This window comes from Pan troglodytes, chromosome 2 (assembly GCF_028858775.2).
Source record: "Pan troglodytes isolate AG18354 chromosome 2, NHGRI_mPanTro3-v2.0_pri, whole genome shotgun sequence".
Classification (NCBI taxonomy): Eukaryota; Metazoa; Chordata; class Mammalia; order Primates; family Hominidae; genus Pan; species Pan troglodytes.
The window spans coordinates 187,122,986-187,150,666 of record NC_086015.1 but is presented as its reverse complement, the minus strand read 5'-3'; the positions used below and the strand labels follow the sequence as shown (position 1 = coordinate 187,150,666).

The following is a 27,681-nucleotide window of genomic DNA, read 5'->3' as shown; positions in this document are numbered from 1 at the left end:
TTGCCAAGTGTCTTCTGTGCACCAGGCATTTTTCTCATTTTTGATGTCTCATTTAGTCATCATTTAATCATAAGAATAGCATTTTTCTCATGTAAATCTAACTGGCCTGAGCAGAGGTTGAACCTGTGACTTGACCTCCTTGTTGCCACCAGGCAGTAAACCATTCAGTACTCGTGGACCATGTCAAAAACTATTTGTTCAACTATCAGACACTGTACTTAGTTTTATGAGGATACTGCCTTTCCTCAAGGTGCTCAGAGTCCAAAGGAGACAGACACAGTATTAGGTTAAGTCACGGGGCCTGGATCACACAGTTAGCAAGTGCTAGTGAAGTTGGGATTTAGATAAAGACCCATCTGCCTCCAGAATCCATGCTCCGTCCACACTACCACTCTCCCTTCCTTCCTGGGGACGCTTGAACCAGCACGGGGTTGTAAACAAGTGACCCTTTTGAAGTCATCTGTCTGTCCCTTGAAAACTTTCAACACCACTTTGAGAACTCTTTATCTTGCCTAAGGATACTCAGTTAATCATAGACTTGGTTTTCTACTTTTTTGTGGGATTGATGGTATAAATATTCCTCAGATTTTTGGAAATGTTTTGCATGCAACAGTGTCCATGGTTTTTACTGGAAATTAATTATGTATACACCCTGGAGAAAAATCATAATAAAATGATTTTTAAGAGTCCTGCCCTCTCTTCTGGCAAACAACAAAAACAAGTAAATAAAGAATATGGGTGGCCAGGCGTGGTGGCTCATGCCTGTAATCCCAGCACTTTGGGAGGCCGAGGCGGGTGGATCACTTGAGGCCAGGAGTTTGAGACCAGCCTGACCAACATGGCGAAACCCTGTCTCTACTAAAAATATAAAAATTAGCTGGGTGTAGTGGTGCATGCCTGTAACCCCAACTACTCGGGAGGCTGAGGCAGGAGAATTGCTTGAACCCGGAAGCGGAAGCTGCAGTGAGCCAAGATCGCACCACTGTACTCCAGCCTGGTTGACAGAGCAAGACTCCATCTCAAAATAATAATAATAATAAAAAAATGATTTTTAAAAGCCCTGCCCTGTCTTCTAAAAAACAACAAAAACAAGTAAATGAAGAACATGGGTTAGCAGCAGAATAGGAAAGAGGCTGGGCCTAAGAATGACGGTGGGATACTGGAATGTGTGCGGCATGTTTACTTTCCCCAAAGGGCTTCCATTCCTGTTATCTCAGGTGTCTCCACAGAAACCCATGAGATAGGCAGCTAATGAGTGAGAAAACAGGTAAGTGGCCTGCTGAGTCATCAGGGTGACAGTTCTGTATGGGTAGACTACAGTTAATGTGTTTTTCCTCAAGTCCTTAGCGATGAGTGGTTAGTAGTCTCTAAATGACCCTCCTCTCTGTGTGCCTTGTCCAGGGTAAACTGGTTGGAATCTGCGGCAGTGTGGGAAGTGGAAAAACCTCTCTCATTTCAGCCATTTTAGGCCAGGTAAGATTTCTGTTATTGTCCTTTTCTGCTGCTTTCTCTGGTTCGCAAGAGTCTCAGGAAAAACGAACAAATTTCCTGGAGAGTCAGGAAAGGTGGAAACAAATGAACCCTCAGCCTGCATTGTATGCCCCCAATCCCCCGCAGTTCCCCCCAGTTCTCCCCCTTCACAGCCTTCTGCCTGGAAGGAGGCCTGGTGGGCGCCTGATGGATGACTGACTGTTGTCCCAGCTGGAGCCATTTGGTCTCATGCCTTCTTTCATTCAGCATGTATCTATTGAGTGCCACAGGTATGCCCGTGTATTGAAAATGTCAGAGATAAGAGATGAACAGACACCCTACACTGCAGCGCTGCCAACAGAGTTAACCTGTAAAGAAGCAGGGCGGCCAGCACTCCCAGCCTCTCTGTCAGACAGGACTGTCAGGGTTTGATCTAGAAGCAAAGCCCCTCTGTTTTCTGCCTAATCCCTGAAAGAGTCATGCCCTTGGGGAGTTCATGGTCCAGTGGGGAGCAAGGCCTTGAGAACACAACAAGCACATCTCCAGGCAGGGAGTGAACAGCGTGCAGGGCCCAGCACACGGTGGCCAGTGCTGAGAGTGAGGGACAGGATGGGGCCGGAGTCATCCCACTGAGACACACTATCATTGCTGTGTTTTAGAATCAAACAATCCAGAAAAAAAAAAAAAAAAAAACAAGGTGCCCACATGCTTTTACATTAGAATTAAATTAACTTGACTTAGATGGTTGAGATGAGCGTAAACTTATGATTATCTCTACACCCTGATGGATAAGGTCCACTGAATTGAAATGAAACAGATGGGGAGCAGGGGTGCTTTTGTAGCCCCCAGATTATGGAATGCTTTCTTGTCTTGTTTGGCATCAGCTGTCACAGTTGGTGAGTTGTGGTCCTCCTTGAGGGTGGTGGTGCCTGGGGCTGTCTGAGTCAGATCATGGCAGGCATCACCTCCACCTTCTGCTTTATGACACTCTCCAGTGGCTGGGCCCAGCCATTGGTCTTGTAAAAAGCACCAGACTTCCTAGGTGATTTATGATGACCAACCAGATTTGGAGGGCCAATGAGGAGAGACAGAGATCGGGGGAGGGGGAGAAGGAAAGAAAAGGTCAATTCGTAAGTGCTGCTCTGCCATCTAGCAATGTGCTCCTTTTTCCAGGGTTGACTAGGCAGCGGTTAGGTTGAAAACCAAGTCAGGCTTTGCTTCTGGACAAATCCTGGCAACCCTGTCTCTGGCAGGGAAACGGGTTGGGCTGGTCAGCCCTGCTTTAACTGTAGTTTACCTCTGTTGATAGCGCTGCAATGTGCGGTGTTTGTGCAGCAGCCAGAAGTGCCGGCTTTCCACAGTAGACCCCCTGGGGGCTTCTGAACCCTTTGAAGTGCACATCAGAGTGCTACCAGTTTGTGGTGTACATAGGTACACCTGTGTGTGTACACGCTGTGTGAGGGTGTTTAAGAAGACCAGCTTATATGAACAAGTACTGCACAGGCTGGTTAGTGAAACTTTGCTTCAAAGCTGTAGCATCCCTAAACCAAGACAAATGTCTACTATCAGTCCCAAACAAAGGAAATCATGGAAGAGGGTAAAATGGATGTCAATTCATATCAAACCATTGCAACTGAACACAAACTTCAAAGCACATGGTTCATCACTGCTTGTGGGCAGGCAAGGTCCATCATTGGTAAATGGACACTGTGTATATATTATAAATACTAGGTGATGTCTAACCTGGACTTTTTTTTTCCCTTGGTCCTCATTTCATAGAAGCAACTGGTCTAGCCAGCATCCTAGGTAATTGCCTTGGATGAGTTGGCCTGCCCCCATGTTGAGGCAGGGATTAGCTGGAAACCCCTACAGCATCCTCTCCAGGAGAATTCTGCAAGAACCTCTTGCTTGTGCTTCTCCTAATTTAAACAGTTTGCACACAGCAAATGGGCTGCAGAGGGAAGTGTTTGCTCCTTCAAGTTACGGGTTATGCTGAGCTCCCATCACACATAAGCAAGGAGAACTTTGATTTTCTTTGCTGCTTAGCTCTCTTTGGAATTAAAGGTGGAATCTGGATTTGGGTCCAAAAAGCATCCCGGGAAATTACGAGAGCTAGATTCCATTGTGGAAGGTGGGGGTTCCGTTGGCATAGGGTGATGGTTTTGAGTTATGATGCCATTGGATGGTGTCTCTCTCCCTAGATGACGCTTCTAGAGGGCAGCATTGCAATCAGTGGAACCTTCGCTTATGTGGCCCAGCAGGCCTGGATCCTCAATGCTACTCTGAGAGACAACATCCTGTTTGGGAAGGAATATGATGAAGAAAGGCAAGGAATGTTTGGCTTCTGTCATGCTTTCCATCTTGGCCGCGTGAGATGCAAGGCAGCCCTAGTCAGCAGGCTCTGCTCCCGCCGTGTCCCTGACGCTGTCTCTTTGTGTCCTCCAGATACAACTCTGTGCTGAACAGCTGCTGCCTGAGGCCTGACCTGGCCATTCTTCCCAGCAGCGACCTGACGGAGGTACAGGCCTTCTGCCCTTGACCAGGCGTTTAGCAGAGTGGCAGAGCTGGGCCAGAGCTGCTCCTGGGAGTGCATCTGAAATGCTTGGGAGAAGAGCCTCACAGGGAGTTAGGCTGTCATTAGGCCTTTGTGTTAGGAAAGCATGTGTCCATTAGGGCAGGGATGTTAACACTGCTTGTTTTAAGGTTGTAAGTATTTTCTGTGTCTCGGGGATTGTAAACAAAATCCCATTGTTGACTCAGAGTTGATGTTTTTTATTCTATCCAGATATTTTTAAAACTACAAGTAAGTGTGTGCATGTTGAGCGTCTTCCTTGAACTTGATTTTGCCAACCTCCTTAACTCAGATAGTCTGTAGAGAGCCCTTTTCTATTAGAAAGAGCCCTTAGAACAAATCCACATTTCTTTGGGTCTCTGCCCTGCAGCAGTTTCCAGAGGCTTGTCTTTGGAACTAATTTGTGCTCTTCAGTGTTAAAACTTGTCTCCCATGAATTGCCCTGAAGGTCTCTGGGATTGGCACCTTTATTTAGCTGATTTCAGTTAAATCCCTCAAACCAGATTTGGTGAATGGTTTAATTACTTTAGAGGTCCTTAAATCCATGTCCCCAGATCAGCAGCATCAGCATCAGCATCATCTGGGAACTTGTTAGAAACACAAATTCTTAGGCTGTTCTCCAGACCTACTGAATCAGAAACTCTAGGGGTGGGGCGCAAAGGTCTGTCTTAACAAACCCTGCAGGTAATTCTGATGCAACTTCCAGTTTGAAAACCTCTGAATTAATTGAATATTTGACAACTGATTTATTCTTTTAATCATTTAGTAACATTTATTAGGTGTTTATTATGTGCCAGTGACATGTGCAGACACTGTTTGGCACTAAGAATATAAAGGAATAAGACAATAATCTGCATGTAAAGAAGTGTACAGTTAAGAGGATGAGATACCCAAACAAATAGGCACAAAATAATCTGATGAAAAGAGCCCCATCTCTTTGGGGTACTAGCGGGAAAGAGGTTGGGGGAGATTTCAGAGGAGATGATGCCAGAACTGAGCAGACAAAGTAGAGGCAAGCACATGACATTGTCATGTTCATAGTATACACATAATTTCAAATGGCTTAGGTCCCAGGACGTGGAAGGGGGATTGTGCACTGGAGGCTGAGAACTGCTGGGGAACTGGGTGGCAAAGGGTCTGGTTTGTATGCCATGTTTGGATACTCAAGGTTTATCCTTTGAGGCTCTTGAAGAATTTTAAGCAAGGGTGGGAGATGGTCAGCTTTGTGTTCTGGAAAGATCTTCCTGCCATGTGGAGAATGGATTGGAGGGGGAGCATCCGGGTGGACTGGCAAGACCAGATGTAGGATTGATCGGTACCCAGATGGCAGTGGTAGAGGAAGAGGCATCTGGGCCAACTCCCCCACTTTGTTGAAGGATCAGCATGGCAGTTCATCTGCGGGGAATCAGCATGGCAGTTCACCTGCAGGGAATTGACAGAAGGAGCTGGTCTGGGTGGGCAAGAAGAGAAGTGACTGGGTGACCCCTCCGCGCTTTTCTGGACTTGTGCTGGAGCCTTCACCACGCTTCTGGGCTCTTGTAGATTGGAGAGCGAGGAGCCAACCTGAGCGGTGGGCAGCGCCAGAGGATCAGCCTTGCCCGGGCCTTGTATAGTGACAGGAGCATCTACATCCTGGACGACCCCCTCAGTGCCTTAGATGCCCATGTGGGCAACCACATCTTCAATAGTGCTATCCGGAAACATCTCAAGTCCAAGACAGTTCTGTTTGTTACCCACCAGTTACAGGTATGGTTCTTTCTTCCCTCGGCTGCCTGCCTGAGTTTGGGAAATCAGAAACAGGGAGGTAGGTTTGCTCCAGGTATCCTTGTGTTATAACTAGAAATTCTTGGAATCAAGGTTTCATTTTCTTAGCAAATTAGCCCCCTGTACCAATAAAGCTCACTGTACCAGTGTAACAGATGGCCATCTAAATCAGAGATCCTTGGAGCATATCAGCTTCTGCATATAGATCAGCAAGTAAAAGGGCTGAGAGGAGCGGGCCAAAAATGGAGTTTGGGTATAAGATAGCTTGGAAAGCATTGTGTTAACATCTCTATGCAAGTGGGAACTGTTTTGGGAAAACAAGCTTTTCTCCCTCTGCCATTCCATCATAAGCAGCCACTTTGGAGAGCAGCTCAAGGATGTTGCCATCTGGCTCACATATGTTGTCACGTTTAGGGGGCAAACCCTCCATTCTGCCAAAGAAAGTCATAATTATGTGTATTTGTGAGTGCAGTGAAAGGGTGTAAATTTAATGCAGGGCTCATGTGGCTCCATCAGCAGATTCATGTGAAAAACTGGAGGGACTCGGCCAGGCACAGTGGCTCACGCCTGTAATCCCTACACTTTGGGAGGCCGAGGCTGGCGGATCACCTGAGGTCAGGAGTTTGAGACCAACTGGTGAAACCCCATCTCTACTAAAAATACAAAAATTATCCGGGCATGGTGGCACGTGCCTGCAATCCCAGCTACTCAGGAGGCCAAGGCAGGAGAATCCCTTGAACCCAGGAGGTGGAGGTTAAAGTGAGCTGAGATTGCACCATTGCACTCCGGCCTGGACAACAAGAGCAAGACTCCATCACAAAAAAAAAAAAAAAACTGGAGGAACTGCTCCTTATACTATGTCACGAGGCACAATACACTAAAGTGGGGTTCTCAGTGTTGGCACCACTGACGTTTTGGGCCAGATAGTCCATTGTTGTGTGGGGCTGCTTTGTGCACCCCTGGCCTCTAGCCACTAGATACCAGTACAGACAGTCGCTGGCTTACGGTTCAACTTACAGTTTTTTGACTTTATGATGGTTCCCATACAACCATTCCGTTTTTCACTTTCAGCATAGTATTGAAAAAAATTGCATGAGATATTGAACATTTTATTATAAAATAGGCTTTGTGTTAGATGATTTTGCCCAACTGTAGGCTAATGTAAGGGTTCTGAGCATGTTTAAGGTAGGCTAGGCTAAGCTCTGATATTTTCAATTTACGTTGGGTTTATCAGGATGTAAGCCCATTGTAAATTGAGGAGCATCTGTGTACCTCTCCCCCGAGTTGTGACAACCAAAAATGTCTCCAGCTGGGCGCGGTGGCTCGGGCCTGTAATCCCAGCACTTTGGGAGGCCGAGATGGGCGGATTACCTGTACGGCAAAACCCTGTCTCTACTAAAAATACAAAAAAATTAGCCAGACATGGTGCTGCGTGCCTGTAGTCCCAGCTATTCGGGAGGCTGAGGCAGGAGAATCGCTTGAACCCAGGAGGCGGAGATTGCAGTGAACCGAGATTGCGCCACCGCGCTCCAGCCTGAACGACAGAGCAAGACTCTGCCTCAAAAAAAAAAATGTCTCCAGATGCTGCCAAATGTCTTCTGGGAGCTTAACTCGCCTCCTGTAGAGAACTACTGAACTAATGTTTGGGTGTTTGAATGTATTTGCACAAACAGTTAGCATATTGTGTTGTCTCTGCCTTTGCCTTCAGTACCTGGTTGACTGTGATGAAGTGATCTTCATGAAAGAGGGCTGTATTACGGAAAGAGGCACCCATGAGGAACTGATGAATTTAAATGGTGACTATGCTACCATTTTTAATAACCTGTTGCTGGGAGAGACACCGCCAGTTGAGGTAAGATCTTATGGTGTTTGTGTGTGTCCCCTTCTGTCTCTGCAAGGGAAACACAGCCGGAGTGAGTGATGGAGAGACCTCAGCTGAATCCAGTGTCTATGTCTTATTGGCAGGGGCCCTGTTTTCTGGTGAACAGACTGCTGTGCCTTAGTTCACATACTGATTCTGCTCTAGGAGAGCAGGATTGTGGGGCTGGTGAGCTGAGGTCTTCTGTCACTGAGAACTTACTAATATGACAATGGCAGGGAGAAGGATATGGGCTCAGTGAGGGCAGAGAAGATGTGTGCTGCTCTTCATTCACAGCTTAGTTTCCTAAGCTCCATCCACCTGATTGAAGCATTATGAAGCTCTTTTTTAAATAAACAAGTGAATAAAGTGCCAAGGTAGGGAAATTAAATATTGCATACATTTGAAAGCACTCAGGTCAGGTGCTGTGGCTCTTGCCTGTAATCCCAGCATTTTTGGAGGCTGAGGTGGACAGATCGCTTGCGCCCAGGAATTCGACACCAGCTTGGGCAACATAGAGAGAAACCCCGTCTTTACAAAAAAATACAAAAATTAGCCAGGTGTGGTGGTAGGCGCCTGTAATCCCAGCTACTTGGGAGGGTGAGGCAGGAGAATCGCTTGAACCCAGGAGGCAGAGGTTGCAGTGAGCTAAGATTGCACCACTGCACTCCAACCTGGGTGACAGAGGATGATTCCATCTCAAGAAAAAAAAAAAAAAGACATAAGAGAAACTTGGAAAGGAGAGCATTAAGTAGTTTCTGTTATCTCAGGTAGAACCCTGATGGCTGTTTATTGAGTCCCTCTGTGCCCTGTTATAGGCAGTTCTCAGGGGTAGGGCCTGTGCAGGTTGTAACCATGTGAGAGACATCATCTCTGTCCTTGAGGGACTCACAGTGTTCTATAGGGAAGACCGATGCTTTTATGCTCTTACAAGCACTTACAAATGTGGCTTACAACACCACATCACATGTATAGTACTAATGGAGTCCTAAGGGCGAATGGGAGGGTGAGCTTTCCAGGGAGTGTATGTTGCCTCATGAAGAATGGAAGACTTGAATCTATCTGAATGGGGACAACTGTGACTGCGATTGGGACAAGGGGAGGGGCATTCCAAGTGGAGGAACGAGTGTGGACTAAAGTAGAGAAATGGGAAATTGCAGTGTGGTGTAACGAATGGTGTGAAGTCCAGTGTGGCTTGAGAGTAGGGGCCGTGGACACCAGTGAGATGGGAGAGGAGCTTGCAGGATTAGGGCAGGGCCAGAATATGGAGGTCCTACAGAACCAGGTGGAAAAGCTTATGTTTATCCTGTGGTAGCAGTGGGAAATGATCAGATCTATGGATTTGGTTTAGTGATGTGGGCTCAGAGAGGAGGAATGGAAGTGACCCCATGCCTAATACTTTGTGCAACTTGGAATGGACAAGAACAGAATAAAGGTTACTGTGTTTGGAGTTTAGTGACTGGGGAGAGCAAATGTCAGTGGACTAAATTTTAAATCTTAAAAATTTAAGGAGATGAGGAAGTACAAGAAATGAGTATAGGTGACCCTTTTAAGAAGTTGGATGTATCTTTTTTCAGTAATAGCAGTTTAATTGATGATTCCCTAATATGTGTCCTGTGGACATACATCTGGATGGCTAACATGACTGGAGACTTTTTTTTTTTTAATATTATTAGATCAATTCAAAAAAGGAAACCAGTGGTTCACAGAAGAAGTCACAAGACAAGGGTCCTAAAACAGGATCAGTAAAGAAGGAAAAAGCAGTAAAGCCAGAGGAAGGTAATGGCCTTTTTTGAAATTTTTAGATTTGTCATCAAAGTTTATCAGAAATAACTTGTGTAGTAAGTAATTCATGATGTTTGATAGCAGTGTGTGTACAATATAAATACTTGGTCTTACATTTCTGGAAAACAAAGTTCTTATATAATACTGGGAGACCACGAGGCACCTTCTGTTTGCTTAAACAGACCAGGGCAGTAAGAGTCACCTTCAGACCCATGTCTTCTCCTGTGCAGGGTGGGGTCAGGTTTAAGTAATTAGAACTGAGTCATCCTGAGTAAGGAAAAATCGAATGGTGGGTACAGGTACACCCTTCCATCCAGTGATTCGCCTCTGCTCATGAAAAGTCCCAACCAAATCAGAGGTGTTCTGGCTCTAAGAATACCTGTGTCCTCAGAAGCACCCGTGTTAGAACAGTAGACTCGTCACCTTGTCTTGACAATATAGCACCAGGACTATGAGTAAGAGTGACAGAGAGGGGTTTTTCCTACTTGGCTTTTCCTGTCCAGAGCCCTTGATCCTGTTTCTTAAGCCCTTTATGTTATCAACAGTAACAAATCTTGAGAGTTAAGGGAAGATATTTGCAGTAATGTGGGCATTTTCACCTTTGAATTTTAAGTTGCATGTCAATTTAAATACACACAAACACTGTGTGTGTGTGTGTGTGTGTGTACTGTATAGATGTAGACATGTGTGGTCTTGTTTTAATCTCTTTGTTGCTTCACCTCCTTACCTCACCCTTTTGAATCCAGGGACTTTCTTGGGTTTGCCATTGCTTTGGAGACGGAGCCTGTTGCTACTTCCTTATCCTTAAAACTGCAGGAGGTCAGGCACAGGTGGCTTATACCTGTAGTCCCAGTACTTTGGGAGGCTGAGGTGGGAAGATTGCTCGGGCCCAGGAGTTCAGGACCAGCCTGGGCAACATGGCAAGCCCCGCTTCTCTCCAAAAAATATAAAAATTAGCCAAGCGTGGTGGTGCATACCTGTAGTCCCAGCTACTTGGGAGGCCGAGGTGAGCCACTGCACTCCAGCCTGGGGGACCGAGTGAGATCCTGACCAAAAAAAAAAAAAAAAGAAAGAAACTGCAGGAGATATTTGGTATTGGGAGTTGATCATCCTGACTTACTGCCTCTTTTATTTCTTTTTTTAAAAGTTATGGGATTTTGAATTCAGGTGTGGTTTATGATACCTTATTGACACACCCCAAAAAACAAACAGCACAGAAGGCTGAGACATTTGTTAGTTCTTACCACAGGCAGTAAAAAATCAGAATATCATTAGCAAACATATGTTCTTCTGTACATAGTCACTAACCTAGCTACTCACAACTCATAAAGTGCTCAAGGCATGAGGGAGGCTTATTCCGAGATTTGTAAACATTATTTGTGTAAAGAGGGAAAAGCCGGGTACTATGCTTAGTACCTGGGTGAGAGGATCATTAGTAACCCAGACCTCAGCGTCATGCAATATACACAGGGATCTGCATGTAACAGATGTAATATACACACGGATCTGCATGTAACAGATGTGATGTACACACGGATAAGCATGTAACAGATGTGATACACACACGAATCTGCATGTAACCGATGTGATATACACACGGATCTGCATGTAACCGATGTGATATACACACGGATCTGCATGTAACCGATGTGATATACACACGGATCTGCATGTAACCGATGTGATATACACACGGATCTGCATGTAACCGATGTGATATACACACGGATCTGCATGTAACCGATGTGATATACACACGGATCTGCATGTAACCGATGTGATATACACACGGATCTGCATGTAACCGATGTGATATACACACGGATCTGCATGTAACCGATGTGATATACACACGGATCTGCATGTAACCGATGTGATATACACACGGATCTGCATGTAACCGATGTGATATACACACGGATCTGCATGTAACCGATGTGATATACACACGGATCTGCATGTAACCGATGTGATATACACACCGATCTGCATGAAACCGATGTGATATACACACGGATCTGCATGTAACCGATGTGATATACACACGGATCTGCATGTAACCGATGTGATATACACACGGATCTGCATGTAACCGATGTGATATACATACGGATCTGCATGTAACCGATGTGATATATACACACGGATCTGCATGTAACCGATGTGATTTACACGCGGATCTGCATGTAACCGATGGATATACACACGGATCTGCATGCAACCGATGTGATATACACACGGATCTGCATGTAACCGATGTGATATACACACCGATCTGCATGTAGCCGATGTGATATACGGATCTGCATGTAGCCGATGTGATTTACACACAGATCTGCATGTAACCGATGTGATGTACACACGGATCTGCATGTAACCGATGTGATATACACACCGATCTGCATGTAGCAGATGTGATTTACACACGGATCTGCATGTAACCGATGTGATGTTCACACGGATCTGCATGTAACCGATGTGATTTACACACGGAGCTGCATGTAACCGATGTGATTTACACACGGATCTGCATGAAACCGATGTGATATACACACGGATCTGCATGTAACTGATTTGATATACACACGGATCTGCAAGTAACCGATGCGATATACACATGGAGCTGCATGTAACTGATGTGATTTACACACAGATAAGCATGTAACCGATGCGATTTACACACGGATCCGCATGTAACCGATGCGATTTACACACGGATCCGCATGTAACCGATGCGATATACACACGGATCCGCATGTAACCGATGCGATTTACACACGGATCCGCATGTAACCGATGCGATTTACACACGGAGCTGCATGTAACCGATGCGATTTACACACGGAGCTGCATGTAACCGATGCTATTTACACACGGAGCTGCATGTAACCGATGCGATTTACACACGGAGCTGCATGTAACCGATGCGATTTACACACGGAGCTGCATGTAACCGATGCGATTTACACACGGAGCTGCATGTAACCGATGCGATATACACACGGAGCTGCATGTAACCGATGCGATATACACACGGAGCTACATGTAACCGATGCGATATACACACGGAGCTGCGTGTAACCGATGCGATATACACACGGAGCTGCGTGTAACCGATGCGATATACACACGGAGCTGCGTGTAACCGATGCGATATACACACGGAGCTGCGTGTAACCGATGCGATATACACACGGAGCTGCGTGTAACCGATGCGATATACACACGGAGCTGCGTGTAACCGATGCGATATACACACGGAGCTGCGTGTAACCGATGTCATTTACACACGGAGCTGCGTGTAACCGATGTCATTTACACACGGAGCTGCGTGTAACCGATGTCATTTACACACGGAGCTGCGTGTAACCGATGTCATTTACACACGGAGCTGCGTGTAACCGATGTCATTTACACACGGAGCTGCGTGTAACCGATGTCATTTACACACGGAGCTGCGTGTAACCGATGTCATTTACACACGGAGCTGCGTGTAACCGATGTCATTTACACACGGAGCTGCGTGTAACCGATGTCATTTACACACGGAGCTGCGTGTAACCGATGTGATATACACACGGATCTGCGTGTAACCGATGTGATATACACACGGATCTGCGTGTACCCGATGTGATATACACACGGATCTGCGTGTAACCGATGTGATTTACACACGGATCTGCGTGTAACCGATGTGATATATACACGGATCTGCATGTAACCGATGTGATATACACACGGATCTGCATGTAACAGATCTGCAGATGTACTCCCTGAATCTAAAATAAAAGTTCAAAAACAAAACAGGGAAAATCTTCCTGTATAGCTGTTTCTCTTGCAAATGAAAAATTAAATTCTGTGCCCTGCAACTAACTGAATAAACTCTCCTGTAAGCCAAGGGTACCCAATGGAACCTGAAAATCTATTCAGACCATGAAGGGAAGACAATGTTGGACGTGCCTTATTATACTGCCCTGCCTTTAGAGTTCAGGCACACAACTGACGAGCATTAACATTTATATAGAGATCCTAAGACTGACAGAACAGTCTCTTTGTAGCTGTAAGATACCTAATTCCAACCTCACTCTATTAAAATAATAGAGCATCACGGGACAGATTGCAGGGCCCTGGAAGAAATGCATATTTTGAAATGTCTCTGCAAAGCTGTCTGTTGAAGGGGAAGTTCTGCATTACGTAGAGAATCTCCTTCCTTTACTAGGTCTCTCCAGAGGGTCCGACACCTTTGATAGCAGACATTCACATCTATTCTCTCTGAAGTCTGCTACTGGGAGGCTTCATCTACATGACAAGAACCTTGGCGTCCACACCCTGTCCCACACCACTCAAGCTAATTTCAACTCTTCAGGCAGAGCTTAACCCTTTCAACCAATTGCCAATCAGAAAATCTTTGAATTCACCTTTGACCTTTAAGCTGCACCTCCCTGCCCCATGTTGCCCCACCTTTCCGGATCAAACCAGTGATTACCCCACTTATATTGATTGATGTCTCATGTCTCCCTAAAACATAAAACCAAGCTGTAATCCAACTGCCTTGGGCCTGTTCTCAGGACCTCCTGAGGCTGCGTCACTGGTCATGATTCTTAACCGTGGCAAAATTAACTCCTAAATTGATTGAGACCCGTCTCAAGGTACTTTCTGGTTTACGTTCTGTATTCTCATATTAGTGTCAAGAATCTGAGTGTGCCAGGGAGATCCTCAGGAATATATTTGAACCTTTTCTCTCCTCCAGCAGCCAGCCAGTTACTATGTCCTACTGAATTTACCTCCCAAAACTCCATCCCACCATCACAACCCCAGTTCAGGCCTTTATCATCTCTTACCTACAGTGTTACAGCTGCCTCGTTTTGAACCTGTCTTCCACACGGTCAGCTGCGAGATCTAGTTAAAAACATGAGACCAGCTGGGTGCGGTGGCTCATGCCTGTAATCCCAGCACTTTGGGAGGCTGAGGCAGGCAGATCACCTGAGGTCAGGAGTTCGAGACCAGCCTGGCCAACATGGTGAAACCTCGTCTCTACTAAAAATACAAAAATTAGCCAGGCGTGGTGGCGGGCGCCTATAATCCCAGCTACTTGGGAGGCTGAGGCAGGAGAATTGCTTGAACCCGGAAAGGCGGAGGTTGCAGTGAGCCGAGATCACGCCACTGCACTCCAGCCTGGGCGACAGAGTGAGACTCTATCTCAAAAAAAAAAAAAAGACACACAAAACATGAGACCAACCAACTTTCCTGCATGGAGTCTTTCAGTAACCTTCCATTTTCAAATATTTTTCCTGATAGGACACATACAGAAAAGGCTATTTGTGTGGAACACAGGAGGCATGAAAGAGGCTGCTCGCTCCCAGAGGCAGCTGGTGTGGCAATATCAGCCATGCCAGGTCCTTCCTAGCCCAACAGAAGTCAGACACACCTGTCACCCTTTCTGTTGAGAAGTTCTTTGTGGGGCCAAAATTCAAAGCCTTTCTTCTGTGACCACAGCCTGCTTAGTCGGCCTCATCTCCTGCCATTCTTTAAGTGCACATCTGTTCCAGCTGTGCCGAATCACTGTGGTGGTGTGTTTTGCTACCCCTGTGCCTGTGCTCGTGTTGTTTTCTCTGCCTGCTATCTCTCCTTTCCCCACCCAGTCATCTGTGGCTTACCTTTTGAGAAGCAATACAGAAAGTCTTACCTGAAACATGCCTGCCAACCACCCCACACCTAAGCCAAATAGGTCAAGTATACCTCCCAGGGGTTCCCATGCTGCCCTGCGTATAGCTCTATCATCACATTGAGCACATTTCACTGTAATTATGTGATTATTGATCTGCCTGTCCTACCAGTCTGTGGCAGGCTCCTCAGCCAGGTCCCTAGGGGTGGGGACCTGGTCTTCATCCTCTTTGCTGCTCCTGGGCTTCATCCTGGGCCTGGTTCGTGGTAGGTGCTCAGTAAATGTTAAATAGATGAATGAATGCTTCTGACAAAGAGGAAATCTAATCTAGACCCCTGTGAAGCTGCAGGTTGTCCGATTCTGTTGCTCTGCAGGTGACTTAGTTTTGTGGAAATAGTTCTTCCCTTCTGAGTCCACGTTTCTTTTTTTCTTACCTAGGGCAGCTTGTGCAGCTGGAAGAGAAAGGGCAGGGTTCAGTGCCCTGGTCAGTATATGGTGTCTACATCCAGGCTGCTGGGGGCCCCTTGGCATTCCTGGTTATTATGGCCCTTTTCATGCTGAATGTAGGCAGCACCGCCTTCAGCACCTGGTGGTTGAGTTACTGGATCAAGCAAGGAAGCGGGGTAAGGTTACTCATAAATGGGAAAGTTCTGTGTCTAAGAATGTGGCCGTTTCTCCCTATTCCCTGGCTATTCTTAGGGAAATTGTTCTAGTTTTCACTTAAAAGAAGCTGTAAAGAGAGATTTTTGCAGGATGAAAAGATGAGTCCCTAATGTAGCCTCACCAGAAGGAAAAAAACCCTGACCAACCCACAGGGCAGTAGGGCGTGCAGTAGGACACCTGCAGGCTATCTGCTCTCATCCGTTATGTATTAGTCCATTTTTGCACTGCTACAGAGAAATACCCAAGACTGGGTACTTGATAAAGGAAAGAGGGTTAATTGACTCACAGTTCCACATGACTGGGGAGGCCCCAGGAAACTTACAATCATGGTGGAAGGCAAAGGAGAAGGAGGCACCTTCTTCACAAGGTGGCAGAAGAGAGACAAGACAGCGTGTGCGGGAGGACATGTCAGACACTTCTAAAACCGTCAGATCTCGTGAGAACTCACTGTCATGACAAGAATAGCATGGGGGAATCCACCCCACAATCCAGTCACCTCCCACCGGGTGGTAATTCCTCAACACCTGGGAATTACAATTCCTCAACACCTGGGAATTACAATTCCTCAACACCTGGGAATTACAATTCAAGATGAGCTTTGGGTGGGGACACAAAGCCAAACCATATGACATTAGAACAGAGAGAAAGAGGGCTAGGTGTGGTGGATCATGCCTGTAATCCCAGCACTTTGAGAGGCCGAGGCAGGTGGATCACTTGGGGCTAGGAGTTCAAGACCAGCATGGCCAACATGGCAAAACCCTGTCTGTACTAAAAATACAAAAATTAGCTGGGCATGGTGGTGCACACCTGTAATCCCAGGTACTTGGGAAGCTGAGGCATGAGAATTTCTTGAACTCAGGAGGCAGAGGGTGCAGTGAGCCATGATTGCGCCACTGCACTCCAGCCTGGGTGACAGAGTGAGACACTGTCTCAAAAAAAAAAAAAGGTGGACAAAGCCATGGCCAGGTCCCAGGGTGGGTCATTATCCTGTACCCTGCCCTGCCCTTGAGCTGAGAATGGCACTGAGCAGGGGCTCTTGGCAGTCGTTAGGAGTCTGGCCTCATAGAACTTTGGCTCCAAACAGAACACCACTGTGACTCGAGGGAACGAGACCTCGGTGAGTGACAGCATGAAGGACAATCCTCATATGCAGTACTACGCCAGCATCTACGCCCTCTCCATGGCAGTCATGCTGATCCTGAAAGCCATTCGAGGAGTTGTCTTTGTCAAGGTATGCATTGGTGGGTGGTCTCTGCCCTCCTCCCTGGTGACCTGTGGTCAGGCTTTGGTGTGGCATCTCTCAGTTCATGCTGAGTAGGGGAGCTCCCTTAACCAGGATGGCCCTGGCTGAGATGACTCATACTCCGTTAGCCTCCACCTTTTCTCACTTGCCACCCGTGCCTCCTGACCCCTCGCACCTTCCCGCTTTGGGAGTAGATGTGCTGCGGAGCGGTTCTCTGGACCAGTAGGAACAGAGCTGTCCCTGGGCCCTGACCACTCTGTGCTCTCCTCCTCAGGGCACACTGCGAGCTTCCTCCCGGCTGCATGACGAGCTTTTCCGAAGGATCCTTCGAAGCCCTATGAAGTTTTTTGACACGACCCCCACAGGGAGGATTCTCAACAGGTTTTCCAAAGACATGGATGAAGGTATTTCTCACTGAGCCTTTTTTTAATACTCTGGAGCTCACTGTGCTTCCAGCCTTCTAGATGATTCTCCAAATGTGCAGATCTGTCTGTCTGTAGATCCTGAGAGCACAGTGGCTGCTGGTGTTTTCACCAGGAACATTGCAACTGCATTTTCTGTCTTGTTTGACCTGAAAATAAATTCAATGAATTGAGTTAGCAGAAAGGCTTTGAACAGAGGCATCTGAGATTCTGAAACACACACAGATTTTAAAGCAATGCCTTGGTTTCTGGATGCCTACAACCTAGCAGGTTTTCTGGCTGTTGTATGGGCTGTGCCTGCACCAGAACTGAAATACTGTACCCCCACAGTTCAGAGTAACAGTAAAGCCCCTGACATTGACAGGGGGCTTCCTGTGTAGCAAGCAGCATGCTCAGTGTTTTATGCATGTTACCTTAATCTCCGCAGCAGGCCTGTCAGGCGGGTGTTGTTTCACTCCTTGAATAATGAGAAAGCTGCTATCTGGAAAGGTCAAGGAACTGGCCCAAGATCTACAGCTATTGAGTGACAAAGCTGGAAATTGAACCCAGATCTTTTTGACCCCAAAGCTAATGTTTTTAATTGCTGCACTGTAGCTGCCTTCATGGAAGGGGTTTGTTTCAGGCATTGATAGGCCATTGTAAACCCATGGCCAGAGGTAACAAGAAATCAGAACTATCCCTGATATTCGAACTGATACATAACATGTTCCCATTTCTGCTAAACACACACGCGTGTGCTCACACATGAATGGAAAAAAGAAAAAAAGTAAATAATAGCAACATGTCTGGGATTTGCATGAAAATACTTTAACCAGAAGAAAAAAGGTGGCGGGGTGGGGAGACAGCCAAAAAGAGATGAAAGTTGATAACTGTTGAAGGGTCTGTGCTCTTCCTTTAACTTTTATGTATGTTTAAAAATTTTGCAAGACAAAAAATGTCTTAAATGTTAACAGCAGTTCATCGGTATTGGTAAGAATATAGTTTTTGTTTTCTTCTTCACATATTTATTTTCCAAATATTTTAAAATAAGCATATGTTACTTTGTAAAGGGGGAAAATGTTTAAAGCAGTGGGGCAGGAAGGGAACCAAGAAAAGGGAGTGGAGTAAGAGGATTTTCTTGAGACGAAAAAAAAATCAGAGCATCCAGGTTTCTAAATTTTTCTTTGATCAGACTGTTTAAAGACAACATCACAAACTTCAGATAGAGAGTTTGTGGAACCCCTTTTTGTTTTTTTCAATTTTCAGTTCCATTTTTCCAAACCGTCTGACACTTGCTCCTTTATTTGTTTCCACAGTTGACGTGCGGCTGCCGTTCCAGGCGGAGATGTTCATCCAGAACGTTATCCTGGTGTTCTTCTGCGTGGGAATGATCGCAGGAGTCTTCCCGTGGTTCCTTGTGGCAGTGGGACCCCTTGTCATCCTCTTTTCAGTCCTGCACATTGTCTCCAGGTAAATAGGAAGCGTTCATGTCTGCTGGGGCCACGGAGAAGCCTGAGTTGCTGGGCAGGTGCTGTGACACGGAGCTCATTCTCTCTCCAGGGTCCTGATTCGGGAGCTGAAGCGTCTGGACAATATCACGCAGTCACCTTTCCTCTCCCACATCACGTCCAGCATACAGGGCCTTGCCACCATCCACGCCTACAATAAAGGGCAGGAGTTTCTGCACAGGTTTGTCCTGATGGGGGCTAGAGGCCTCAAAGGGGAGTCAGCATCCCAGCGTTTGATACTTGTCCGGGAGGCTCTTCAAGGCCAGAGATGGGGATTATAAATCTCATTACCAAGGGTATTCATGATTTAATGGAATAATCTCTGATTAAAATCCAATTGCTTGGCGGGACTCCTTTCTGAGCAAGTGAGAAAACAGAAATACAGATTTGGGCTGCATGCGGCGTCACGTGCCTATAGTCACAGCTACTCAGGAGGCTGAGGCTGGAGGATGGCTTGAGCCCAGGTGTTCAAGTCCAGCCTGGGCAATATAGTGGACCCCATCTCAAAACAAAATACAAGGAACAAACCCCACAGATTAGGAGTCTATTGGCCTTGGCCCTGAAAAGCTATATTTCATAGAGTTTTGCTTTTTCTTTTAAGTAGTAAAAGGTAGTCATGACATTTGAGTAGATTTTATTTAAGCATCAAGTATTGTTTATTTGTGAAACTTATGTACATTGTCATTGTGGAGCTTTGTATTAATAAGAGATTGGAACTAACTTAAATGTTCTTCAATATAGGACAGGTTGAATAAGCTATGGTATATCCATAGAGTACTATGTGGCCCTTAAAAAGAATGAGGCAGCTCTATAGGTACTGATAGGGAATGTTCTCCAGCATATATTAGTGAAAGAGCAGAGTACAGATGTGTGTATTAATATATTGTATGCTACCTTTGAGTATGTGTTTTTATGTATAACATTTAGAATATCAGGCTGGGTACAGTGGCTCCCGCCTGTAATCCCAGCACTTTGGGAGGCCGAGGTGGGCGGATCGCCTGAGGTCAGGAGTTCGAGACCAGCCTGGCCAACATGGTGGAACCTTGTCTCTACTAAAAATACAAAAAAATTAACCAGGCGTGGTGGCAGGCACCTGTAATCCAGCTACTCAGGAGGCTGAGGCAGGAGAATCACTTGAACCCAGGAGACAAAGGTTTCAGTGAGGCCAGACCATGCTGTTGCACTCCAGCCTGGGTGACAAGAGCGAGACTCCGTCTCAAAAAAAATAAAAATAAAAATTTAGAATATCTCTGAAAGGATTAAAAAAAAACCTGTTAGTTGCCACTGGAAGGGAGAACTGGGTAGCTGGAAGATGGGAATGAGACAGACTTGACCTTTCATGGTAAACCTTTGGTAACTTTTAAATTTTCTATTCTGTATATATGTTGCCTATTGCAAAAGTTGGGTGATTATTTTTAGAGAGAAAATTTAGAATAGAAAGTTTAGAAAAAATTGTTTTCAAAATGTTAAATGACTCAGAAAAATAATTCCTAAACTTTAAGCAGAAAAGAAAGTGAAATGTACTAAATACGTACATGTGTATATACCTACACACAGTAAATGTCAGTGCATTGAAAAAAACTGCTGGGAGGAAATGCAGCGGAATATCAACTCTGGTTTTAACAGGGTGATGAGATTACTGGAATTTTACATTTTCCTATTTTTATTGCATTTTCTAAATTTTCTCTAAAGATTACATATTTTATTGGAAAGAGGAAAAGTGATTTTTCAAAGCAAAGCACATCTGCGCAGCAAAACTTCCTGCTCTGGAGTTCTAGTTGTACATGGTGCACTGAGCCTTCAGAGGGGTCTGGTCTGCTCTCTGGGACCCCTACTGATGGCCGTGCCATGCTCCTTCAGTAGCAGCAGTAAACATTGCCTGAGTCCCTTTTGCTGTGGTTTAGCTTGCTTCTCCTGGTGCTTGGCTCCATAGCTGGGGAACAAGTGCCATTCTGCACGGTGGCGGCATGTGCACACACTTACGGTGTTCCCATATTCACTCTGAGTTTCTTTTTCCTCGCCTTGAACCATTTCTGCTGTTGGCGTTTGTAACCTTTCTTTCTTTCAGAAAATGCCCTCTGACCTAAGATATTTTTCTAAAATTTAACACAAGCCTCTTTATTCAGTCTCTTTTCCCATGTTTACTCTGTGCTGAGATAGATGTTTTCCCTAACATCTTTAATAGGATTTTTTTTTGTTTTTAAAGAGTAACTAAGATTAGAAAAACTTAATGTCCTCCTATGCATGCGGCCTAGAATACCTCCAGAATTCCTAGAATACCCTCCTGGAGTTTCCAGGGCATTCTCTCAGTTAGAAACAGGAAGTATTTAAACACGTGCCCTCCATCATGTGACTCACTGAAGCTTTGACCATGCGCGGGGTTGTGTGGTACTTTCTCTGCCCATTAAGTGTTGTCTTTCTCACAGGTACCAGGAGCTGCTGGATGACAACCAAGCTCCTTTTTTCTTGTTTACGTGTGCGATGCGGTGGCTGGCTGTGCGGCTGGACCTCATCAGCATCGCCCTCATCACCACTACGGGGCTGATGATCGTTCTTATGCACGGGCAGATTCCCCCAGCCTATGCAGGTCTCGCCATCTCTTATGCTGTCCAGGTCAGTCTCTGGGATAGGAGCGTCGTCTTTGCTTGTTTGAGCCCTTCCTGTGCTGACGTAAAAGCGGGATGATTGTGGGGGGCTCCACCCTGAGCCATTATTTCACCTCTGGACCCCTAGAGTTGCTCATGGTCTGATTTGACCGTAACAATCTGGATTTGACTGGGGCAGGTAGGGATAGGAGAGAGGTAAGTGTGGAATCTAGGAATAAAGGAATTGAAGTCTGTTGCATGTGTGTAAGAAGTAGATACTATTTTCTTCAAAAAGAAATATGATCTTGAAAATAGTTTCTTAATTGTGGGTTTCTGTGTTCACCACCATTTCATCTCTGGCCTCTTTCTAGTCTTCTAAGAAATGTTATAGACTCAATATGCTTCTTATGTGCATTTTCTTTTCAGGGCCCTGATTTTCCCAATACTGTTATATACATAAACCCTTCTAGCCCCTAGGGATGATTGAGGATCTTCAAATAGCTCAGAGAATAGTTGAGAACTTGAGCACTGACTAGATATTTTAAGATGTTGAGTGATTATTATTACCCTCTAAAATGATGGTATTGGAATTATGTTTTTAAGGAGTCTATATTTTAGAGAGGTACAAGCTGAAATATTTGGGTGAGATAAGCTCTCTGCGATTTGCTTCCAGATAATATAGGGGGTGGGGGTAGGAATGGAAGGGAATACAGATGAAACAATATTGACTGTAAGTTGATCATTTTTATGGTAGAGTTTTGGTACCTGGGAGTTCATTATACTACTCTTTCTACTCTTGTGTGTTTGACATTTTTCTGTATTGAAAAGATAAAAATAAATAGTCAAAGGAACCCCAGAGATATGTGTCTTCACAGATACCCCGAGATGTCCAGCCACATTTTGCAATTTACTTGACAATTGGTTGGGGAAGACAATGCGTTATATAGACTATTTTTAGACTCCCCAGTCTATGGAGCACAGGGGCTCCAGACTCACTCATTTCCCAGCATTATGTATCTGATTTGACTTTCCTGGAAACATTCTTACTAGTTGCTCATAGGTTGATATCTCCATTTGTTGTGACTCCCACAAACAGGCTCAGATACAAGTAGGAAGTCCAGAAGTGAATCAGTTGCAGATATGTGTTATTGGAAATGTAAAGATGAATAGAAAGGCTTTGGGTACAAGAAAGTGGTTCCAGCAGTGCCATGATACTGCCCGCATTCACTGAGCATTGCAGTTGATGTGGTAACAGGTATGTCTTAAAAGCTAAGAGAATGACTAGGTCCCTAAGACCAGCTGCTGCGTGTGCTCAGTTCTTAGTGGTCCTCTAGATGAAGGAAGTTCTCCAGCATTGGCCTGGCGTGTATTGATAATGAATTATCTCTTTGATTGTTGTTTTCCATTATCAGTTAACGGGGCTGTTCCAGTTTACGGTCAGACTGGCATCTGAGACAGAAGCTCGATTCACCTCGGTGGAGAGGATCAATCACTACATTAAGGTCAGACTGCTGTAGGCCTTTTACCGTGATCTGACTCCTCTTGGAGTCGGTTTACCCTTTGCTGCCTCAGCTGGGTGTACAAGGAGTAGGCTTGTGTTCTCTGCCTATCTAATCCCACAGAATCTCCAGCAATCTCTCAACCGTGCTTGGAATGGGAAAGAGATTACCGTAAGAGTTTCTAAGTATATTTGTAAATTATGTCGGGCTGAGAACTTCATTGGCTAATTTCCAGAATGTTCAGAACCTTGTCAGTTCAGCTTAACTGACTAATGGAGCATTTTCCTTACACTGTTTAAAACCATGTATTCTTTTAATTCTTACTATAGTCCAATTGTTCTTAATCAGGGATGGCCATCAGGACCCCCTGCTGAGCTTTTGGCAGGACAAACGTGGCCTCATCTCTGGATTCTGTTGCAGTGGATTGGGGTGGGACCCAGGCTTCTATAGTTTGAAAAGCTCCATAGCTAATTCTAAACTGCTCTCCTAACTTACAAACGAGTAAATTTAATTGATACCAGAGTATCCAGCTCTTCCCACCTTTCCCCAGGAACCCCTTCCATCTCGCCGTGGGTGGCAGGCATCTTGCTGCTGTCCTAACTGGAACTCTTAAACAATTTCCTACAGTGATGTCTTAATCCATTTCACACTGCTGTAAAGAACTACCTGAGATTGGGTAATTTATGAAGAAAAGAGGTTTAAGTCACTCACAGTTCCGCAGGCTTAACAGGACGCATGGCTGGGAGGCCTCAGGAAACTTACAATCATAGCGAAAGGTGAAGGGGAAACAAGCACATCTTCCCATGGCAGAGCAGGAGAGAGAGAGAAGGGGGAAGTGCCATACACTTTCAAACAACCAGATCTCCTGAGAACTCACTGTCACGGGAACAGCAAGGGGGAAGTCCACCCCCCTGATTCAGTCATCTGCCACCAGGCCTCTCCCCTCACACATGGGGATTATTATACAATTCGAGATGAGATTTGGGTGGGAACACAGAGCCAAACCATAACAAGGGGTGTCCAATCATTTGGCTTCCCAGGGCCACATTGGAAGAAGAATTGTCTCAGGCCACACATAAAATAATACTAACGATAGCTGATGAGCTTAAAAAAAAAGATTGCAAAAAAAAGTCTCATGATGTGTTAAGAAAGTTTACGAATTTGTGTTGGGCCACATTCAAAGCTGTCCTGGGCTGCATGTGGCTCAAGGGCCACAGATTGGACAAATTTGCTTATGAAGCAGCATCATGAGTAGTTAGATTCTCAAATTGAACTCAATTCTTAAGAGTTGTCTATTTTATTGAACTGCTGTGAGACTGTACAAGCATCTGTGTCATTGTTTATATGTGAAGAGTATATTCTGAGTTCTCAACACTTGACTTTGAAACATAGTTTTGAAAAGTTAACTTTTTTTCTTTTTTTCCTTTTTAAATTTATTTTTTATTTTTTTATTTTTTTTGAGAGAGGGTCTTATTGTCACCCAGGCTTGAGTGCAGTGGCGTGAATACGGCTCAGTCCAGCCTCGATCTCCCAGGCTCAAGTGATCCTCCCACCTCAGCACCCCCAAGTAACTGGGACTACAGGCATGCGCCACTAGGCCCAGCTCATTTTTGTATTTTTTATAGAGATAGGTTTCGCCATGTTGCCCAGGCTGGTCTCAAACTCCTGGGCTCAAGCGATCTGCCTCTGCCTCCACCTCCCAAAATGCTGGGATTACAGACAGGAGCCATAGTGTCCGGCCTGAAAAATTACTCTTTCAATTGGGAACTGAGTGTATGTAAACTGTATTCTCTAATAGAGATGTGCTTCACTGATTGTTTTGACAGTGAGCCTCATTAGTGGTAGAATATTTCTTAAGCTTATAAATGAATAACTTTCTTATTCTCCGAAAGGATGGCAGGTGGCTGCCCAGTGTATCTAGTAATAGCTCTTCTTTAATGTTTAGAAGTTAGCCTCTTTGCACACTGTCCTGGTGTGTAGATGACCCGTGTGTGTACATATGTGCAGTGTTCGAGTTAATGTTATGGTTGGCGAGAGCCTTGTGCTGGAGAGGTTAGGATTACGGTCAGTGGTGGTACAAAGTGGACCCTGCTGAAACCGGTCACATTTCAGAGGCCTGCCCTCCCACTGACTGTCCCAACACAGAGTCCTTCCAGCTTGGAGTTTTAGACTTTAGGCTTAACCCCCCAGAGTGCTACAGTCTTTGGCCCTTACTTCCCCCATAAGGCTATATACTCCATGGCCAATTGCCAGAGAGTTTTAAAAGATCATGAGATATGATTGTTGATGACAAAAATTACCCAAGCAGTTATATCACAGCATTTTGAGCTGGAATAGATTCTCAAGATCATCTAATCCAGTCTCCACAATTTGCAGATAAGAAACTAAGATGCAGAAGAAGTGGTGATCTGTCCAGGTCACACAGTGGCAAAATTAGAATTAGAGTCTGTGTCTCCTGGATTGACCAAGACATGCCAGAATGCCAGGATCCAATCAGATGTTCAGTAAATATTAGTTTTCTTCCTTTGGATTTAAGCCAATGATTATCAAATGGTAGAATCCTATCTCAAAGAATTTCAGTAAAAACTGCTGTGGTGGAGGGGTGGAAGGCCTCATGTCTGCCCGTGTTGGTTTTCCTTTGGCCCCCAAGGCAGCTTTGTGGAATAATTCCTTGAGACAAAAGGTAGTCTGAACACCACTTCCCTCCCCAGGCTGCTGCTAGTAGCCATGACACTTAGTAGCCATTGTGCTCTGTCTCTGTCGAGTTTAGTGATGATAAGCATTCACTTCCAAGGGATTCTTTCCTAGCAAGGTGACAGGGTGGCAGCTACCTCTGTGTGGCTGCTATGGTTGTCCTGGTTTTATTTCTCTGTGACAAAGCCTGCAGCTCCCCAAGAATCTGTGGTCAGTCTGAACCGGCCACCCTTGTCTCCCCAGACTCTGTCCTTGGAAGCACCTGCCAGAATTAAGAACAAGGCTCCCTCCCCTGACTGGCCCCAGGAGGGAGAGGTGACCTTCGAGAACGCAGAGATGAGGTACCGAGAAAACCTCCCTCTCGTCCTAAAGAAAGTATCCTTCACGATCAAACCTAAAGAGAAGATTGGCATTGTGGGGCGGACAGGATCAGGTAAGGATGTGCAAAGCCTTCTTTGAATCCATTGGAACGTAGCAGTTTATGAAATATCACTTTCACCCCTTGAAACCGGATCCTTGTTTGTTTGATAAGCAATTAGTGTCTCAGCCCCCTACTGAAACCAATTTTCTAGGTTTATTTTTGACCCCACTTTGATGACGTTGAGTGCTTTTCACAGTCATAAATGTGCACATTCTCAATGCAGAACACTGGGGCACACAGCCAAGTACGAAAGAGGAGCAGCACCCACAACTCTGCTACCCAGAGAGAAGCACTGGTAACATTTTGGTAGCTATCTTGTTAGGCTTCCTCTAGTAATATGTAGGTTTACAAAAATGAGGTCATTGACACATGCTGTTTCATGGCCTTCTTTTAAAACTATCAGTAGGCTGGGCGCAGTGGCTCATGCCTGTAATCCCAGCACTTTGGGAGGGCGCGGCGGGTGGATCACCTGAGGAGTTCAACACCAGCCGGAACAACATGGTGAAACCCCATCTCTACTAAAAGTCCAAAATTAGCCAGGTGTGGTGGCGCATGCCTGTAATCCCAGCTATTTGGGAGGCTGAGGCAGGAGAATGGCGTGAACCCGGGAGGCGGAGGTTGCAGTGAGCCAAGATCACGCCACTACACTCCAACCTGGGTGACAGAGTGAGATTCCGTCTCAAAAAAAAGAAAAGAAATGGGTTAACTGTAGATTCTTTAGATTTCTAGGGTCAGGACTTGAGTAATTTACTTCTTTTTTTTTTTGAGACAAAGTCTCACTGTGTTGCCAGGCTGGAGTGCAGTAGCACGATCTCAGCTCACTGTAACCTCCACCTCCCAGGTTCAAGCGATTCTCCTGCCTCAGCCTCTCACGTAGCTGGGACTACAGGGGCGCCAGCTAATTTTTTTGTATTTTTAGTAGAGACAGGGTTTCACCATGTTGGCCAGGATGGTCTCGATCTCCTGACCTCATGATCCACCCGCCTCAGCTTCTGAAAGTGCTGGGATTACAGGTGTGAGCCATCGCACCCGGCCCCTTTTTTCTCACTTTCGTTCCTGAATAGCATTCCAAAGACTGAACTTGTCTTCTTTTACTGTTGTTTTTATCCTTGTATAAGAGGTATCTTTGATTCAGTTTTCATTAGTTTTCTAGGCTCCATGCTTCTTTGGAAGAGCATCAAAACTCTTCTAGCTTTTTTCCTTGCCATTAAAAAAAAAAAAAAACCTTTCGTCTTTTCTGGCCAATTGATTTTAAAGAACTTTCTAAGGAAGAAAAGGAAAAAGCCATTTCCTGCTTTCTGTTTGAGGGAATTACTTCACGTCAAAACAAGACATTGCTCCAGGTCTTTCATGCTGGAAGGGAATCTTTAGCCAAGCAGGGTGACTGTCCCCAAGCCTTTTTACTGTTCTCTCCCTTGAGCCCCTCTGCCGCATTCGTCCCCAGGGGTACACTGCTCCCCTGAAAGCTGACTGATGTCCTTTGTTATGATTTCCCTTTAACACAGGTGAGATAGGCCAAAACAAGCACCACAACTTCATTAAACAGTAGTTAG

At 45.4% G+C, this 27,681-nt stretch overlaps 1 protein-coding gene across 4 annotated transcripts in view; it reads left to right on the top strand.

The window, feature by feature from the left end:
- Positions 1-27,681, top strand: part of ABCC5 (ATP binding cassette subfamily C member 5) — a 98,004-nt gene that overhangs the window by 48,767 nt on the left and 21,556 nt on the right. For all 4 annotated transcript variants that reach the window (XM_016942384.3, XM_016942386.3, XM_016942385.4 and 1 more), the window contains 14 exons: positions 1,402-1,473; positions 3,672-3,796; positions 3,916-3,988; positions 5,585-5,788; positions 7,515-7,658; positions 9,341-9,443; positions 15,553-15,737; positions 16,862-17,008; positions 17,295-17,424; positions 18,738-18,891; positions 18,982-19,110; positions 21,356-21,542; positions 22,927-23,016; positions 25,951-26,140. In XM_016942384.3, coding sequence (XP_016797873.2) covers positions 1,402-1,473; positions 3,672-3,796; positions 3,916-3,988; positions 5,585-5,788; positions 7,515-7,658; positions 9,341-9,443; positions 15,553-15,737; positions 16,862-17,008; positions 17,295-17,424; positions 18,738-18,891; positions 18,982-19,110; positions 21,356-21,542; positions 22,927-23,016; positions 25,951-26,140 — 1,933 coding nt within the window. The remainder of the gene's footprint in view (positions 1-1,401; positions 1,474-3,671; positions 3,797-3,915; positions 3,989-5,584; positions 5,789-7,514; positions 7,659-9,340; positions 9,444-15,552; positions 15,738-16,861; positions 17,009-17,294; positions 17,425-18,737; positions 18,892-18,981; positions 19,111-21,355; positions 21,543-22,926; positions 23,017-25,950; positions 26,141-27,681) is intronic.